Source organism: Aspergillus lucknowensis, assembly GCF_044049455.1.
Source record: "Aspergillus lucknowensis strain CBS 449.75 chromosome Unknown BJX67scaffold_54, whole genome shotgun sequence".
NCBI classification, from domain to species: Eukaryota; Fungi; Ascomycota; class Eurotiomycetes; order Eurotiales; family Aspergillaceae; genus Aspergillus; species Aspergillus lucknowensis.
The window spans coordinates 194,279-211,484 of NW_027263598.1; the positions used below are offsets into that span (position 1 = coordinate 194,279).

Genomic DNA, 17,206 nt, shown 5'->3' on the forward strand with positions numbered 1-17,206 from the left:
CACAGCCCCATCCTGCATGAGAAATTCAAGGGATGTGACATGGAGGGCATGAACCAAAGTTTGTCTTATCACGATGCTAATCACATGAAGTGATAGTAAATGCATCATGCAAAAGAAATGTCTATAAGCAAGGTAATAATAAAAGCAGTCACCTTTGTCCGTACTCCAAGTCCGAGTAGATACTCCGTCGTCTACTTAGCATCCATGCTAATCACGGCCCGCTCTGCTTCCAGAGTGGCCCACTACGGGCTGGTTGTCTTGACGCTTCTGGTTGATATCACTGAAAAAAAAAAAAAAAAAAAAAAAAAAGAATTCCCCACGACAAAGGCAGAACAAAGATGCATTACCTTTTCATTCTCCTTTACCCTCTGGAACAGAGGAGTGAAATCTCGCAATATACACAGGTAGTTCCCAAGTTGGTCATTCAGTTTGGAAAAGATTGGTCAAAAGAGGATCTGGGAAACATTACTATTTCTCAACCCAATAAACAATACCAAGGCACTTCTGAAGTGCAGCTTCGCTCAGGGCTTAGCGCAATATCCTTAGCAGATGAATACATGGGAACACGACAGCAAGTAGAGAAAGAAATCTAGAATTAAGCAAGTGGGTGAAAATTCAAAGCCTGAATTTTTCCTTGTCATCCCTTTAGAGATCGTAACAAGGCTTGGACATACATGCGCTATGGCATTTAACTTCATGTCTTCATGAAACTGTACTCGTCTTTGCTGGATGTGGACACTGAGCCTCGTGGCCGACACCCTTTGCGGAGAGTGGACAAAAGTGGGTCGTCGAGGAAGATGGAATGCACTTTTATCCACGGTATGAGACTCTGGGGCTAAGCGAAAGTGCCCATATCAGGGGTCCGTATTTCCGTGGCAGCCCACGTCCGAGTTACGTTCGAATTCCACTACCAGAAACTCCAACGCTAGATCCCTGGAGCCCGAGCCCTATCTCTGCTTCCTAAAACTGCAATATGTGTCCCCCCTCGCACGGCAGGTGCGATGGCGGCGATAGCTACTTCCTCTTTTGGTCCACATCGCACCTTTCCTGCAACGCGACATCTCGCATGGAAGGTGCCATGGAGCATTGATGACTATTCAAGGCCTGAGCTCCCAGCCAGTTTATCCTCTCAACTGCTTTTCCAGTGGCCTAACCTTGGTAGGAAGAATGTCACACAGGAATGCCAGTGACTCCTTCTTGGCCAAGTTGCGGGAGAAGCACCCACTGTCCAAGGCCGATGACGGCGGAAGTGCCATCCTTTTGTCTCTTATATTGCTAACCTGCTCAGCGCACGCCAGAAACGAGGGTTCTTGTAGTGAATGGAGTGTGCAGTCATATATAAAATGCGTAATCCCCGTCCGGTGCTACCAGATGTCCATCAGCACAGCGTACGCCGTTCGTCAGGGCACCGACATAGTACGGGGGCGAAGCTTGCGCAAGGACTCACCCGTCCAGACTGATCGCTCTCCCATTTGAGATTGGCTGTGTAGGTATCGAAACTCTGCCTTCGAGTGTACAGACCGTGGGCATCATTTAGGTCCTAGGACAGACGAAGATAGGACGGTGAGAGCGTATAATCAATGCAGCCGAGTATCTTACGGAAACCGGCTTGATTATCTTGGGGACGGATCTGACGTGCGTGAGTTTGATGAGAGGGATGTGGCCTGATATTATGGGCTTGTTGATGCAGTGGATGAGTTGCCTAATGATGCTCCATCACTGGTGTACTGATTCTCTCCCTTTCCTATCAAAACTTCCAAGCAAAACATGATGTCAGGTTGCAGCATGGACAGGATTCGGATATACTCCGGTTCTCAGGAAGATTACCCCTCGAACGAAAGCTTTCGTCCGTCTCCAAGTACCAAATAAGACCAAGTCCTCGCAGGGAGTCTCATTTGCATTATATACACAAAGCAGAACACGCCATAATTACATTTATGTTGTCTGATCTATAAATACTAAGAAGGTCAAAGAACAGGAAGATAAAAGAATCTGCAACCAGCAGAAAGGAAACGGAAACAAACCCTAGAATGAAACACGGTAGAATACACCGGGAAATAGCGCAAGGAAAAGTTCCCAGATCACCCATCCCCGGACAGAAAATATCTTAACCTTCATACACAACATCTGGACCCAGCTTTGCAACCCACTGATGCTACAAAGCTGCACTGCGACATGCATCATCTGGTCGTCAAGCAAAGGCGACCAGTGTCATCAAGGTCATTCATTAAAGAGATACTTGAGCACCATAATACAACCACAGAAGAAGTCTGACCGTTTCTCGCCTTTCAGCTCATGCATGCAATACAACGTGCTTGCCATTACCGGGACTGAATTAGGGTGAGAGTTGGCGGTTGAACACTCGGCATGATATCAATACGCCTGAATATGCCCAGTCCGATGCCGACTTTACGCCTTGCGGGAGCGAGTGACAGGGCCGTTGGAACGTGCGGTAGCCACGGCGGCCCCGTTTGACTTGGCCTTGCCGTTGGCAGCGGGAGAACCGGAGACAACCTCGTGTCTCGCCATGTCAATGAGCGCCTGCTTTCCGGTGTTTCGGCGGGGACGTCCAGTCTTGGCAGCCTTATTGTAGGTAACAATGTAGAAGGAAATGAAGAGGACAAGGTAGGAGGTGAGGATGGCCATGCCAGCAAAAGCGGCGAATTCCTCGCCGGCACAGTTGCCCATGTTGGGAGCCCACGGGAAGTAGGTCGATGAGAAGTAGGTGTAGGAGGCAAAGTAAACGAATCCTAAGTGCATCATTCGGTTAGCATCGGTCTGAAGAAAACCACGCAGATTGTAATAACTCACCAAGATCAACGACGAACTGGATGATCTGAAGACGAGTGATCCATTCCTTCCACCAAATACGGATCCCACGGGCGCTCTGGAAGTAGTACCAGTACATAACGACGTGCACCAGAAGATTGATGGTAATAGGCACCCATTGGACAGCAGTCAAACCAATCAATTGAGTATAGCACAGAAGAGCGGTGGCGCCATGGTGGTAGGTGTGGAGGAAGGTCAGAGGCTTCTTCTTCAGGAACAGGAAGACAGTATCGAGGAATTCCAGGTACTTGTTCAGGTAGTTAAGCTGGCACTCGCGTTAGATCTGTCACTTCGAGTCGCAACGTAGCGCTGCACTTACATAGTACAGAACGATTAGGGGTTGAGTCCATCCACCATTGTGGTCGCAGATCGAGTAGAAGACGCCATGATTCCAGAGGGTGGGAATGAGTTGTTCAGCGAAAAGAGCCAAGAGGATAGCGCTGACCGCAGTCAAGACAAAGTTGTGGATCATAAACAAGGTGTTGAGCTTCAATGCTGGGCGGTTCTTCATAACCTCCCGACCACCGAAGATGATCACATAGTAGGCGACAAGCATCACTGCAGTCTCGCGAAGAGTAGACATGGGCGTCACACCCTCAACGAAGCGAAAATCGCTCGCGGGATAGCCCACCGCGACCTCGAAAGCCTTGTCAAAGAGCGGCCATAATTCGATGCCGAACGGGCGGTCGACGGTTGGCTTTGGTATGTTCTGTAGGAATTCCATGGCTGGGATTATACGGGGGCTGTTGCTAGTATGGCTGCACGAGCGCACTGGGCCTGGATTGTGCCAGCTTTATCTTCCTAATCAAGAATGCAGGGACTCTTTCGAATTTTTCGGATGCTGACAAGAATCGCACTTGCGGGAAGGAAATTAAAAGAGATGAAGAACAGTAAACGGGGAGAAGGGAGTGACGGAAGCTAAAGAAGGAAAGAGAGTCCCCGAGCGGCAGCGGATGCTTTTCAGGGAAGAAACAAAGTGGTTGAGGAAAGAGGGAAGGTTGAGAAGAGAAGGTTGAGGCCCAGGAGAAGCTGGAGAAGGCCCGTCGATCTGCGCGTGTTTTTTTGGCTGCTCTCGGGCTCCGTCGCGTCCGCAGAGCTTCCATATCGGGTTTAGCGTTCACGGAAAGGGGCCGGAAATCATGTGCCACCGACTCGGCTTTCGAGTTCTCAAAGCTGGAATTTTATCACTTCTCAACCATTGGACTCGATTGATTATACTTTTGGAATTATGGTAAAGCACAGGCCGTCACAGGCCGTCACAGGCCTTTTTCTCATCGTAACTGTGCCCTCAGATCGTCCGCGTTGCAATCGAGCACCGGGGATGCAATTTCACATGCTGCTCCCTAACCAGCCTGAGTTTAGCGGTTCATCGCATTTGATCATTGGCCAATGGGACCTCGTCATTGTAATTCCTTGCATTCCAAGGTTCAACCTCGTGGAGAGCCAACAACCCCCAAGTGCTTCCCCGAACCGCAGGATATCCAAGACTTGATGCTAAACTACCCAAGTCCCGAAGCTAGTTATGATCCAATCAGAGATTCTAAGTGCTGATAGTACACTAAGAGGTTGAACACCGTGAAAACAGACAGCGCCGTGTGACGAAAAACTCCGTAAACCCATTTCTGAAAAAATATAAAAATGAACCGACTCTAGTGTTCCACAACGGGGAAAAAGGCTGTGCAGGCTCAACAATTGCACAACGGGTCGACTGAATTGCAGACCTCGAATTTGAGTTCGGTGAAGGCAGCATATACTGTGGGATATGTGTCACATTCAGTTTCGCAAGTCATACAACTTGAAAGTGCCCGTGATCAGAACTCATCCCCCGACTCAAAGTTCAAGTTGCAGCCAATAAGAGTGGATCTTTGTATGACATTGAATCAGCCAATCACAAGCACCAAATAGAAATCGTGTTTATGCCTCAGGCCAAATATTCGGGCCCAGCCGGGAATCCGTCCATCATTCAGGCATCCACAACCCAAATGCTTATTATGCCTCAGGCAGAAAGCCTCACACCACGCACCCGCAAAAAACCTAGCGCCGTCGGGTCAACCTCCAACTCGAACTTCGTCAACATCTCGCCTGTCTACCCTACTCGTCAATTCACCTCCTCCAGCTACCCTCGTCCACTCGTCCTTCGCTATGGCTCCTATCTCCGCCCTCCGCCTCGCGACCCGCGCCGTCCGCCCTTCCGGCCTTTTCAGAGCTACCCAATTGCCCCGGACCCGGGTGCAGACTCCCGCTGCGTGGTCCCTCGGGCGTCCGGCCTTCAGCACCTCCATGAAGCTCCGATCCGGCCAGCACGAGGATGAAACATACGAGGAGTTCTCTGCTAGGTATGCCATTATTATCCGGGAGCCATTGGACTCGCCCGCTGCCTGCCAGGCTACGTGATGATCCTCTGTCGCAGGGGTGAACACCCCAGCCGCAAGCTGGATCCTGTCCCCCCTCCCACCCGGTCCCGCGAAAATCGTTATCCACCCCGCTGACGTTCGCCCCAATTGTTAGATTCGAGAAGGAGTTCGACGGCGTGCAGGATGTTTTCGAGCTCCAGGTGAGTCAATGGCCGGACAATCCCTCGGAATCGTGGCGTCATCGTCATATGTGTCAGGAATTGGAATGCTAACATCTCTTGTCGCTTTCCCTAGCGTAATCTGAACAACTGCTTCGCGTACGATCTTGTACCCTCCGTCGCGGTCCTCTCCGCTGCCCTGAGGGCCGCCCGCCGCGTCAATGATTTCCCCACCGCTGTCCGGATTTTCGAGGGTGCGCGTCCGCTGTACTTTGTGGCATCTTTCGCATTAATACTTACTATGAGTGAACAGGTATCAAGGCCAAGGTCGAGAACCAGGACCAATACAAGCAATACCTCGAAGCCCTCGAGGGTCTCCGCCAGGAGCTCGGCGTTGCCCTGCGCGAGGAACTCTACCCCGAACAGGAATAGACGAGAGATGGGATGCGCCCCAGAAAGAAAGAAAGAAATTCGTTCCGCACAAAGTCCGTTACTGTATCGTTCGCGCGAAATCCTCCAGTTCGACGAGATAGGAAAGCTGTATACATACTACCGTACTCGGATCACTCTAGAATGCTGTTGGAAGAGTTGTGCTTCTGTGCTGTGTCGTGTTGCCCCTTTGCAGGGGAGTAGGGTGGGGGCAACGTTGCTTTTCTATACCAGCGCTTACGACGAAGTTACTTTGACCTGATCTGATCTAAGCCGTTTTCTTCCCTTGAGCAGCTGCTGTACTCTAAGACATCTATCTTATAAAAGACATCTTGTTCTATTATCTTGTGTATTGTGTACCTGGATTAGACATGTACAGTTTGGTTAGGCTCGAGATGAGAAGAAGATAGGTGAAAGAAAAGTTAGGGGGTTAAAAGCAGTATACACCCCGGAAGAAAAGAAGGCCGTGCGCAACTTTCTTCTCCCTTGTATAACCCAAACAACTAGTACAATGAAGAATTGATAGGAAGTATGTTGAGACAATAAGAAGAGAAAGATGGTAAGCAAAAGAAATATGGCAAAAATATAAACAGGAATACAAGAAGCATTTGGGTTAGAAGCCAAATATCAAATCAAGAACGCCGCCGAAACTGTACTCTGGTTTTGGAATATGCAATGTCATCAGTCCTTAAAATGCAGGTAGGCGTGAAGGCGCGCGAGGCTATCGTTGTTGCAGTCCAATTATACAAAGAGACACCTGAGTAAGAGAAGCCAGCTTTCACTGTTTCGGGTATCATGAGTCGTCCGGGGAAGGAGTGATTAATGAGTCCCAACGTGCTTAAAGTAGCTGGGTCGGCAGTCCTCTTTCGCGAGGAAGGGCTCTCCGTCGTAGAATTTGCCGGGCGTGCAGGCGGAGCATTTGGGCGAGTTGGGGCAGTTGAAGTAGGGAATGTGGCGGTATCCAATGTCGCGGAACCTAGGTAAACGACAGTTAGCCATGCGTGCTATATTTGGGTTGGTGGATGGCGTACCAATGAACCTGGGAAGCGTCAGCGAACAATCCTAAACCGATCGAATGCACGGGTGCGTCGCCCCATCTCTCGTAGAAGAAGCCACCGGCGTGATCCAAATAATCGAAGTACGCGGAATATTTCTCGCCCCTGAAGAAGTTCATGTCGCCGATCTCGAAGTTAGACCAGAAATGGCAGGTTGAGTACCCATTGGCCTCCTGGGTGTGGTCGGGCCGGAGTTGGTCGTCCGTCAACCAATTCATCATGTTGTTGTCAGAGAGGTATGAGGGATTCGCAGCGAGAAACTCCTGAGTCGTAGGCCAGAGGTTTGGAATGCTCTCAGGAGCGTCGAAGAGATTGATCGTGAAACCGTAGACGTAGTTGCGGTCCTCCATGAAGCGGAACACATCATAGTCGACGTCACAGAAAAACTGAACCTTAGGCTCCACACGCCAGTAGTAACGGTACTTCTCCAGCGCAGGGTGCTTGTAAAACATGCCACTGTTCCACCGGCACATCTGATGATAAGAGATCTTATCAGCGTACTGGAGGCCCTTGTCCTTCAAGACACTCGCGGATTGTTTGAAGTGTTTTATGTCGATCCATTCTGGTACATCCCAGTGTTCTTGTGGCACCAACTCTACAGAATTGTCAGTCGGCTCTCGCAAATGACTGATTCAGGTTGAATTACCATATTGGACTTTCGCCTTGATCTCCGCCTGGGTTCTCTTCTTGAACTCTGCCGTGAACGGCTTGTCGTTGAAGAAGATCCAGGGGTAATTGAACTTGCTGTTCCATGTCCTCTCCAAGTCTCGAATCGTCGGGATTAGCTCGTCTAGTTCCTCGTTTCGCACAAGAGAAATAATGGCGGCGTTTGTCCGAGCTGAGCTGGTGCTGTCGGGGTCGTAGTCGTGCTCGTCAGCGCGCCACAGGTACCCTTCGGGTTCGCCGGTTACTGGAACGCGAAAAGCACGAAGTTAGAAGCATTCGAGACTAGCCGCTTAGGGCCACACGATACACAGGAAGAAGTTGCTGCAGGGACGTACGCTCTTTCAGAGGGTCGGTGGTCATGCCATTATATGACGGCTCGACGGAAGAACCTCTTTTCATCTGGAGCACCAGAAAGATAACAATCACCACGCATGCTGTGGACAGCATGCGAATTGGTCGAGCGATAGCCATTTTGACGGCCCCAGGAGAAGCGACGGCGGCGCTGAGAATCGTCGAGGAGACGAAGAATGGCGAGCGTCTCGAATCTTGTCCTTTCGAGCCTCGTCGCCGCCTTGGCCTAATCGGGACTAGCGTGGCAATAGCATTCACAAATCGGGCAACACGTCAACTGCTGCCCCGGCCCCCTCGCCAACTTCTCTCCTCGCTCAGCGCCATGGAGCGCGGCCTGTCGGGTTCTGTCGTGCATATGAAGCTGGTTGGCTTGCTGCGGCTTTGACAATGGCTGCTACTAGTAAACTAAACCACCTGACGGACGGTTTGATTGCTGCTGTCACGAAGTCAGGCAAGGTACGCGCGTCTCTCATAGTATGTGGACAGCCGCTAATAGGCTTCTGCAGGACAATCCTCGGTTCCGGGCTCTCAAACGTCGGGTTGATGACACGCTCAAGTCTCCATTATACGGACGTACAGACCAATTCGCTGTAGCGAACCAACTCGATGGACTCGAAGAGAAGTTCCGCGTTCTCAGCAGAGATGACTTGGCGGATGCTCTTCGGCTACGACTAACTGAATTAGATGAGCACCGCGGCTCACTGTTCCCGGAAATCCTCTCTTTACTATTACATCTCGCAGACCGACCGGCCCAACTGTCAAGAGTTGATCGGATCGAGAAGCCGAGGGCCGAGGAGGATCGGCAACAGCTCTCCTGGACCGATTTGGATGCCTCCGGAACCGCTTATTGCGACGAGGATATCTGGGAAAACGTAGATTATTGTGCAGGGTCCTCTGATGAGGATGATATCTCATCCCTCTCGGATAGCTCCCAACGGGCCCGAAGCTTTACTCGTACGTCGATAGCTCGGGAGGACGACTACGTGATTCCGGACGATGTCTTCTCTTCAGGGGAGGACGAAGAGCTTGTGGAATCGATAGAGAGTGCACAGTTTTGGAGAGATGGGAATTCATCAGACATGCCTCAGAGCAAGCAGGCGTTTTCCCGTGTTGTCACCGAGCTTCAGCTTGTGAGAGAGGTGATCTTTATGCTACAAGGCTTACCAACCTCGCTGTTCTGGCGGCTAGACGGACAATTCGAGCTGGATCGGAGATACACATTGTCACACTTGTCTCCTGCGGCGCTGTCGTCCCTGCTACGCTCCGTCAGCTCGTGCGGGTCCAAGATATACTTTTTAAGGCGCTTCGCAGCGACACCACAGACTACTGCCTACATGCAGACATTTCACCGCTGCATCGAGAATCACTTATCCAAATTCGACAAATTTCTTTCAGACATGCAGTTTGAATATCTTTCTCAGAGATCTCTGGCAGTCAGCCTTCTGCAGTTGTCTGATGGTGTTCAGTCCGAATCACGTTTGCTGATACTCCTCGCGGATCTCGTTTCCACGCTTGAGTGCGAATCTACAGACAATACTGTTCGGTGTTTAGATCTGTTATATGATCTGGTCTGCAGCACTCAAGCGGCTGGGGATGATGAGAATTTTACCTTGTTAGCCCGTATTTTCTTCGACTGCTTTGAGACCTACGCTCGACCAATTCGTCGTTGGATGGAAACAGGCCAATTGGAGCCTTCGGCACATGCGTTCTTCGTGCGTGAAAATCACGAGAGAACCGACTTGCGGACGCTATGGCACGACTGGTATACGCTGGACAAGCAACCAGAATTTGCTAATGTACCTAAGTTCATCCGACCTTTTGCTGATAGGATATTCATCGCTGGCAAAAGTATGGTCTTCTTGAAGCGTTTGAATATGGTTGCGGATTCTGAACGTCTGGGAAAAGTCGCGCTGTCTTTTGAAGATGTTTATCCCTCCGACCCTTCTTTGAGTTGCCTTCCGTTTCATGCGTTGCTGGAAGCTGCCCTCAGCAAGGAAGTCAACGAACAGCACGCATCAACATCATCCCTGTTACGAACGGAGCTCGACGAGCAATGCGGGCTATGGATATCTCTTGAAGTCTTGGAGCACATCTATCTTTGCAGAGATATGAGCATGATTGGACCCATTGATGCTAAGATCTTCGAACTGATAGATCGAGGGAAGGGTGGCTGGAGCGATCGATTTTTGCTTACAGAACTGGCCCAAAGCGCCTTCAGTACCATGCCACTCATCGACCCAACTCGCCTGATTGTCCGGTCCGCAAAAGACACGGACAGCACACACCGCACACGTTCCGTAAAGCTCCTTCGCACCCTCTCCTTCGATTACATTCTCCCCTGGCCGGTGACAAACATCATCACAAGGAATGGAATCGCTGCATACCAGCGCATCTCGACATTCTTCATGCAGATCCGCAGAGCTAAGTACACGATCATCAAACAGCGTCTCCAATACTCCCACGCGGATACAGGCAAAGAAAGCTCAGATACAGACACAAGAAGCAAAGCACTCATCTATGCCCTCCGCCATAACATGCTCTGGTTCCTTAATACTCTCTACAGCCACCTCACGGCCTTCGTCGTTTCCTCTACAACCGAATCCTTCCGGAAATCTCTTTCTACTGCGGGCGACGTCGACGCTATGATCGCCGCCCATCGCTCGTACATGGATTCATTGGAAGAACAATGCCTCCTCTCGACGAACCTCCACCCGCTCCATCAAGCAACTCTCACCGTCTTAGATTTGTGTATCTCCTTCGCAGACCTGCAATCCTCACGATCCCACCAAAATATCTTCGATCCAACACGAACGCCCCGAAAACAGACACTCACGCCCGCCAAACCCTTCAGAACAGGAATGACGCCCACGCCCCGCAAAACTCGCTACGAGTACTCCTATGGTGACGAAGAAGATACAGACACGGACGAAGATGCTGAATCCGACTCCGACTCCGATAATGATGACAAAAAGCCCCACAACCGTCGCCGCGCCTCCCTTCAAGACACTCACTACATCCAGCGTCTACAGGACATCCAGAACCAATTCAACCGTCTCATCTCATTTATGGCGGCGGGGCTGAAGGGTGTGGGGCGTGTTGATGGGCAGGTTAGCTGGGAGATGTTGGCAGAGAAGTTAGAGTGGAGGAAGGCAAAGCAAGTGGTTTGGTCTTGACTCGCTAATCAGAATTCATGCATCGTTGGTCTCGTCGTGTTTGGGAGTTGGAAGGAAGTCTTTGGATCATGTTAGACTCCGGTTCTGGATAGATTTGGGAAGGGATGGCGTTTTGTGGGTTTCATGATGGGCGGTAATCAGATACTCTTGCAACGCAGTATGATAATGAATTTCTCAGCCCGCAAAGGCCTCCCAGAAGTTGTTCAAAAACTCCTTGAGTAGGATGGGGTAGATGTGAATGCTTGGGACTATAACAACGGCAGCACCCTTGATATTCCTATATATAATAAGAACCAGGAGATTTCTAATCTATTCAAATAGCACGCAATATCAAATATTCAACTCTTAGCTTGGTTGGCTCTTGAGTATTTCTATACATAGTTCTTGGGGTACCTAGAGACCCTTCTAGAGGCAGCTATCGTGGGGTATATTCAGAACCTTGCAGACATGCTAAGTAAGAATAAAGTTACTATTCTCTCTATTTTTACTTGGAATATTAACCTGCTCCTGCAAAACACCAACCAGCCTGCTATCTTATCTAAGCCTAATCACTAATACCTATCTATATCTTTCGCGTAGAGTATGGTTGATTTTAACTATGCTAGATTTTACACTTAATATAATAATCTTAAGAAGGTTCAATTGGAAGAACAGGATTTTAAAGACAAGGTTATAGGGCTGCTTGGGTTTTTAGAGTTCTCCTTCATGACATTTATTATAACCTTGGTTAGTAGGCTCTTTCTTTGCTACTAAGCTTTGACTTATAGTACTAATGCTCTGTTAGAATACTATGCAGCCTGAGGGTTCGCCACTCCAGGAGAGTAGTCTCCGGTTCCTTGCCCAGCCAGCTCTTGAGTGCTTTATAGAAACATCTGGGACCCATGTGCCTTGGGGTTATCTCCCTAGAGTTTATTAGGGTCCTCTTGAAGGCCCTTACTAACAAGTATCTCCTTATTCTGTTTCTTTTTACTCTAGATGTTAACCTATTAGCTTTCCAACAAGTATATCTTACAGAGAAGGCAATCGAACTTTCCTTAGAAAAGCACTTCTTGTTAATATAGTCTCTTAAGAAGCCAAGGTTAGATTAAACCTTATGCCAATTCTTAAAGCAGAAACTAGAATTGCATGAGGCATTACTATATAAGCTAGAGGAAGTTGCCAAGAATCTACCCTAGAAACTGGATAACATGTTGCAAGCTTGGGCAGATAACCTGGGACATGGCTATTGGTAATGGTAAACAGGAGACTATTAAATTAGTAAGAGTCTGGAGCAATAGTTTTCCATTCCTACCCTTCCTCTTTGGATCTACATTGCCATGTAGTTTCTTTACCACTGTCGCAAAAAAGAGCAGGGAACCAAGACTTTAGCCCCCATTTCCACGAGCAGCCGTGCTGCCTCAGCAGTCTTTACTCCCGCGGCAGCATGGAGTGGTGCTCGCCCGTTCTCGAGCTTTGCATCTACTGCTGTCCCTTGGCAAGAAGTAAGTCCATAGCCTCGACATGCCCACCGCGAGAAGCCAAGTAGAGTAGTGTGAGCCCAGACTCGCTTCAAACCGAAGGGTCAAGGCCGCGCTCGATCAGCTTTGTTGCAATATCCAGCGATCCTCCAAACGCGGCCATGTATAGAGGCATTGTTCCGCAGTTATCTGTTTCAAGAGACGTATGTCTCTCATCGAGGAGCAACTGGACGAGGTTATAGTCTCCGGTCTATATCGTGCAATTGAGGGGCGTATCTCCTGCTTTGTTGCTGACGGACGCATCCGCACTGTACTCACCTAACAGCTTGCCTTGCTGCTCGGTGTAGCTCTAATTCCCCAAACGGATGATTAAACCCCGGGTTTCGCCCCCGGGTTTCTCCCCCACAGGATCCTAAATGCATTCGGGTCTGACGTCCTACAGGAGCAGCTGAGATATTCCACCAGAAAAGGCATGCCAGTAGATTAGCTGTTACCCAACCGAATCCGTGTGCTAAACACGTTTTAATGTAAACACCCGGAGCTGGATAGGCTGCATGCAGTAGTAATACTATGTTCTGTGGGGGCGGCGTTTCCAATCCGAACTGCCTACCAACGATAGTCTAGTTACTGTGCCTCCTTTTCACTGATACCTAATACATGGTGCCTTTATCTATACAGCTGGGTGTCTCAGGCGAGCGCCAATTGATCTGTGGAAATCTATTAGTGCACAGAGCGACGCCCGTGTGTCAAAAAGTCTCTATTTCCGGTGGTCTGAGTGGTCTGCGGCAGCCCGGGGGCCAATTTAAACGATACTTGGGATCAAGCCACCGGTTTTACGTAGCCCAATAATGTATCCTTGTTGGCAAGCACTTCACGACTCAGCTGGGTGTATTGTCAATCTGGTGATAACAGACAGAGAATAAAACTTTCTAAGTACAGGTAATGATAGTCCTTTATATATAACAAAAATCCTGATCACTGGCTCAGATACGTAGTTCGCTCGCTCACACCTCCAGTATCACTCACTTACTAATATCAGATCACCCGAGATGACCAGATCGGCACTTTGTTATTCCTTAGCGTCGTGGCGGAGTGCTGCGGCACAGCAGGATTTATTGGCTGTCAATGCCCGAGTCTCTGACACCGGCTTAGAAAAAGGAGCTCAGATACATTATGGTTGGAAATGAGCCAATAGTATGTGCAGATCTGTGTTGGTCCCAATCATAACTTATCTATTCTTGGCAACCCCAAGGTTTGTTTTGATGTCACGCTTTTACCAGGCAACCACAATTCGGCTTTATATGTAACTAGACGCAAAGAAGCCCCGGAGCGGGTGGCTAGCTGGAAGAAACACAATATCTTTCAACTCACTTGTTCCTCTGTTAGACCCAACTCTCAGCGCGAAGGCCAGCAATGCCCGAATTGCCTGACGCAGACTCCGGCTCTACTACCGATACCGACTCCTCTACCCTCCACAAGATGAATTTCCTCCCTCGTTGTTTCGCTGGCGTACGTCATTATCTTTCTAACTTCACTTTAGCCATGCCAAACAACTAACCAACTTCCAGTACGCTGCTGTTCCCCAAACAGACCTCACAGGCGAAGAAAAGCTACAGCAGCAACAACAAGGCCACGGCTACCTCACCGGCTTCAACAGCAACCCTCTACCATTGGAGGCAAGCTTCCAGCCTCACACCCACTGCGAGGCATGCGATGCGTTCTTGGAGCGCCAGAACAAGCGACGCTTTGCGATTCTCTGCGCGTGGATTATTGCTGCTATTTTTGTTGCGTCGCTAATCTTTGGACTAGTCCTGGGGATTGTCATTGTGGATGCAAAAAAGAATAGTGTTTATTACCATTAGGAATAAGGCTTGCCTTTCTCATCTTTAAGATGTTGGGGTGTTTTATGGGGTTAGTCGAAGTTACAGTCTGGCGATAAGGATTTTCAGTTGTCTAATTGAAAGAGTAGGATGCGTGATGTTGAGTCTCTATCAAGTATATATAAAAGGACGTTCATATCATAACAATGTGTTCAGCCTTTATACGCCTTCCACTTGCACTTGTTAGGATGAACTAGAATGCTCCGCCTTGCGTCTTACATCTACTATATTGAGAGTACGTCAGTGATGAGACAGCCATGGCAGGCAGCAATATTATCCAAAATCCAAGGGCCAAGGATTTAAAACAACAATGTCCACCATGATAAATGATAATACCAACAAAGTACCAATAAAAAAAGACAGTGAAAAGTATACAACTGGAGGGAGTCGCATGTGGCCAGTCACCATCCTACTAACCTGGTAACACTGCTCGGAGGCTTGGGGGATGGCAATAGGACAGTAGCCGACGCCAAGTGACCCTCGATTTGGTCGCTTGACGTCCATTGGCAAAACTTGTCTAGCCTATAAGTGCTAGGAAGGAATCTATTTCTAGTAGCGGAGCGCCCGACTCAGGCAACCTGTGTCACAAAAGAAGACTGTGTAAATTGACGGCGGCTAGCTTCCGCACATTAATTACCTGTTGGCACTAATAAACCAAAATGAAAACAAATTTGTGGTCCACCACAGCGCCATTTTTATAAAAGCATTTAAATGCTGGAGGGTGAATCCAACTCATGAACTGCCTTAGAATTAGCCATATAGCTTGGGATATCTATTAAGCTTCAAAGTCAACAAAGGGCGCTTTAAACAAGTTTTTATTCTGTACCAAAAGGTGGTGTTCCACATAAGTGTTTGTGGAAATAAACTAATCACATTCTTGGTGCTCAAAGACTGACAACTTATGGTGAGTGGCATTGATGAACAGTCTTTTTAGAGATTGGCCAAGCTGAACAAACTTAGATTAGCACGATGATGAATTCTATTTAAATGTTGTATTAGTAAAACAACACGCAGGTATAGAATACATGAATATGTGCATTATTTGGTGATAGATTGAAAGCAGGTAGAAGGCATGCTAGTGATATTTTTCAGTCCTCGATTTCTACGACCAGAAAGGGATTACTAAGTAACTTAGCTGTTGCCAGTTGCTTTTTAGGATCTTGCTACAGTATTAGCCAAAGGAGTGCTGCAAGGTGCTAAATGTTCTTAGCACTAAAGTCAGGAGGCAACTTGTCCGTCAGATGCTTTATGAAGGTCTTATTCATATGACCCTCCCTGTCGAGCAGCTGACTGATAAGGCAAAGGTGCTCTTCGTCAATCTGCTCTGCAGAGAGGCCAAAGGTTCCTAATAGAAATAATAGTTCGTTTGTTGCTAATTTAAATATCTTTACACAGGTCAGATAGAGGTACTGGGCTTAAAGATCTAGGGAAGCATACTAAACAGCCTAAAGCCCAGATATCAATGCCAGCATTCCAAGAATTCCGATGAATTAGCTTAGGTGCACGTAAAGCTGTAGGCGTTACTGGTCCGTGATTACAATCCTGGTCCTGTATAACTGATTGAAGTAAGTTTTGGTACCGGGTTCGAAATCAATATAACAACGGGTGCATCCTACCTCCACCCAGATCACCAATCTTAACCAAGAGATCAGAGAAATCTGCGTCATCCAATTGACCCCGACGTCTCTGCGTAGCAATCAAATAATTCGGCGCGCTATCATCTACTGTCGTTCCTTCTAGCCACCTTACAGGGCTGAATTCCGGTGGCTCCAATAATGCTCAAGCACGTCTAAAAGCCAGGCTCAAACACCATCCTCGCCCTCCTCCTGCAGCTGCTGACACCTCCTTCCTCACTCGCTTCTTCACTCTCCTGCTAGAAATCTGTCTTGAAATCTACCGCCTTCTCCTTGTCCAGCCATGTAAATGGGACCTCTATTATACAGCCATCTGCATGGCAGACTTCTGGATATGCAGTACAAATAATTTATTTAACTACGAGAGGTTGTGTTTCTAATATGTAGAATACCACTACTATTAGAGGTACTAGCGCAGCTAGAGCAAGCTTGTTACCTTGGATACCCTAGCATGTAGCTAGTAGGCGTTGTCCTAAGAAGAACCCCTATCTCTATAATAAGTATTACCCGATTATCTGGCTCTATCTTGACCTTAAAAGGCTGCCAACCCTAGGCACGGGTATACTATACCTATACACGCGGTGCCAAAACCTTAGTATCCTGCTTATTAATTAGCATATTTAACGTAATTCCCAAGCGAGTCGATCACCCAACCGAACCAATCACCACCTTAATTTTGCCCGCGCTGTTCAACGTGTTGAACTTTAACCAACCACTATGCTACCAAAATCGCGTTAAAAATCTCAAAAATTCCTTAGGCAAGAGGGTAGGATTCAACTTGCAATTCAAGCTTTAAAAAAATCTAAAATCTTAAGTATTTGTTAAGTAGTAACTGCTTTTAAAGTCCCCTTGTTATCGAAGCGACGACCTCTCGTGCGCTCCTAACCCCGGGCTCTCACACGGGACTTCAGAAGGATTCGGATTGACTTGTCTTACCTGGTGCGATCACGTCCGACGAGTATGGAGACTCGTCACGGTCGGGTTGAAGTCGAGGTGAAAGGGCAGGGCCAGCCTATAGTACGTATACTATAGCCTGTAGAGTAAGTACTAGACGAGTTGCTTCGCAAAGATCCTTAGAACAGGTTACTCTGGAATAACAGTAGTATTGATCACGAAGATAGGAAAGTAGATACAGTGGTAATGAGCGTCCTTAAGTATTCCCAAGTTCCTACCATTTTCCTACCCTCGAGATGGTATACCGGATGGTATATCCAATCGGG

At 48.3% G+C, this 17,206-nt stretch overlaps 6 protein-coding genes across 6 annotated transcripts; 4 read left to right on the forward strand and 2 right to left on the reverse strand.

Annotated features, from left to right (window-relative positions):
- Positions 1–1,700: 1,700 nt before the first annotated feature.
- On the reverse strand, positions 1,701–3,847 carry BJX67DRAFT_364348 (elongation of very long chain fatty acids protein). The gene is made up of 3 exons (XM_071030175.1): positions 3,149–3,847; positions 2,812–3,094; positions 1,701–2,750 (listed from the first exon to the last, which is right to left on the reverse strand). The coding sequence occupies exons 1-3, from the start codon at positions 3,551–3,553 to the stop codon at positions 2,410–2,412; spliced, it is 1,029 nt and encodes a 342-aa protein (XP_070882265.1). The 5' UTR covers positions 3,554–3,847; the 3' UTR covers positions 1,701–2,409.
- Positions 3,848–4,013: 166 nt separating this feature from the next.
- BJX67DRAFT_364349 (uncharacterized protein) lies at positions 4,014–4,602 on the forward strand. The gene has a single exon (XM_071030176.1). It carries the CDS (start codon positions 4,058–4,060, stop codon positions 4,319–4,321), a length of 264 nt encoding a protein of 87 aa, XP_070882266.1. The 5' UTR covers positions 4,014–4,057; the 3' UTR covers positions 4,322–4,602.
- Positions 4,603–4,971: 369 nt separating this feature from the next.
- On the forward strand, positions 4,972–5,773 carry BJX67DRAFT_384901 (cytochrome c oxidase subunit VI; the record flags this gene model as incomplete). The annotated part of the gene is made up of 4 exons (XM_071033747.1): positions 4,972–5,165; positions 5,338–5,383; positions 5,478–5,595; positions 5,655–5,773. The coding sequence occupies 4 exons, from the start codon at positions 4,972–4,974 to the stop codon at positions 5,771–5,773; spliced, it is 477 nt and encodes a 158-aa protein (XP_070882267.1).
- Positions 5,774–6,288: 515 nt separating this feature from the next.
- BJX67DRAFT_266086 (glycosyltransferase family 15 protein) lies at positions 6,289–8,003 on the reverse strand. Its single transcript, XM_071026430.1, has 4 exons — positions 7,827–8,003; positions 7,472–7,735; positions 6,802–7,420; positions 6,289–6,746 (listed from the first exon to the last, which is right to left on the reverse strand). Exons 1-4 carry the CDS (start codon positions 7,960–7,962, stop codon positions 6,590–6,592), a joined length of 1,176 nt encoding a protein of 391 aa, XP_070882268.1. The 5' UTR covers positions 7,963–8,003; the 3' UTR covers positions 6,289–6,589.
- Positions 8,004–8,138: 135 nt separating this feature from the next.
- On the forward strand, positions 8,139–11,213 carry BJX67DRAFT_364355 (putative gamma-tubulin complex component GCP5). The gene is made up of 2 exons (XM_071030177.1): positions 8,139–8,298; positions 8,349–11,213. Exons 1-2 carry the CDS (start codon positions 8,230–8,232, stop codon positions 11,013–11,015), a joined length of 2,736 nt encoding a protein of 911 aa, XP_070882269.1. The 5' UTR covers positions 8,139–8,229; the 3' UTR covers positions 11,016–11,213.
- Positions 11,214–13,568: 2,355 nt separating this feature from the next.
- BJX67DRAFT_364358 (uncharacterized protein) lies at positions 13,569–14,697 on the forward strand. The gene is made up of 3 exons (XM_071030178.1): positions 13,569–13,981; positions 14,041–14,383; positions 14,442–14,697. Exons 1-2 carry the CDS (start codon positions 13,886–13,888, stop codon positions 14,332–14,334), a joined length of 390 nt encoding a protein of 129 aa, XP_070882270.1. The 5' UTR covers positions 13,569–13,885; the 3' UTR covers positions 14,335–14,383; positions 14,442–14,697.
- The last annotated feature ends 2,509 nt before the right edge of the window (positions 14,698–17,206 follow it).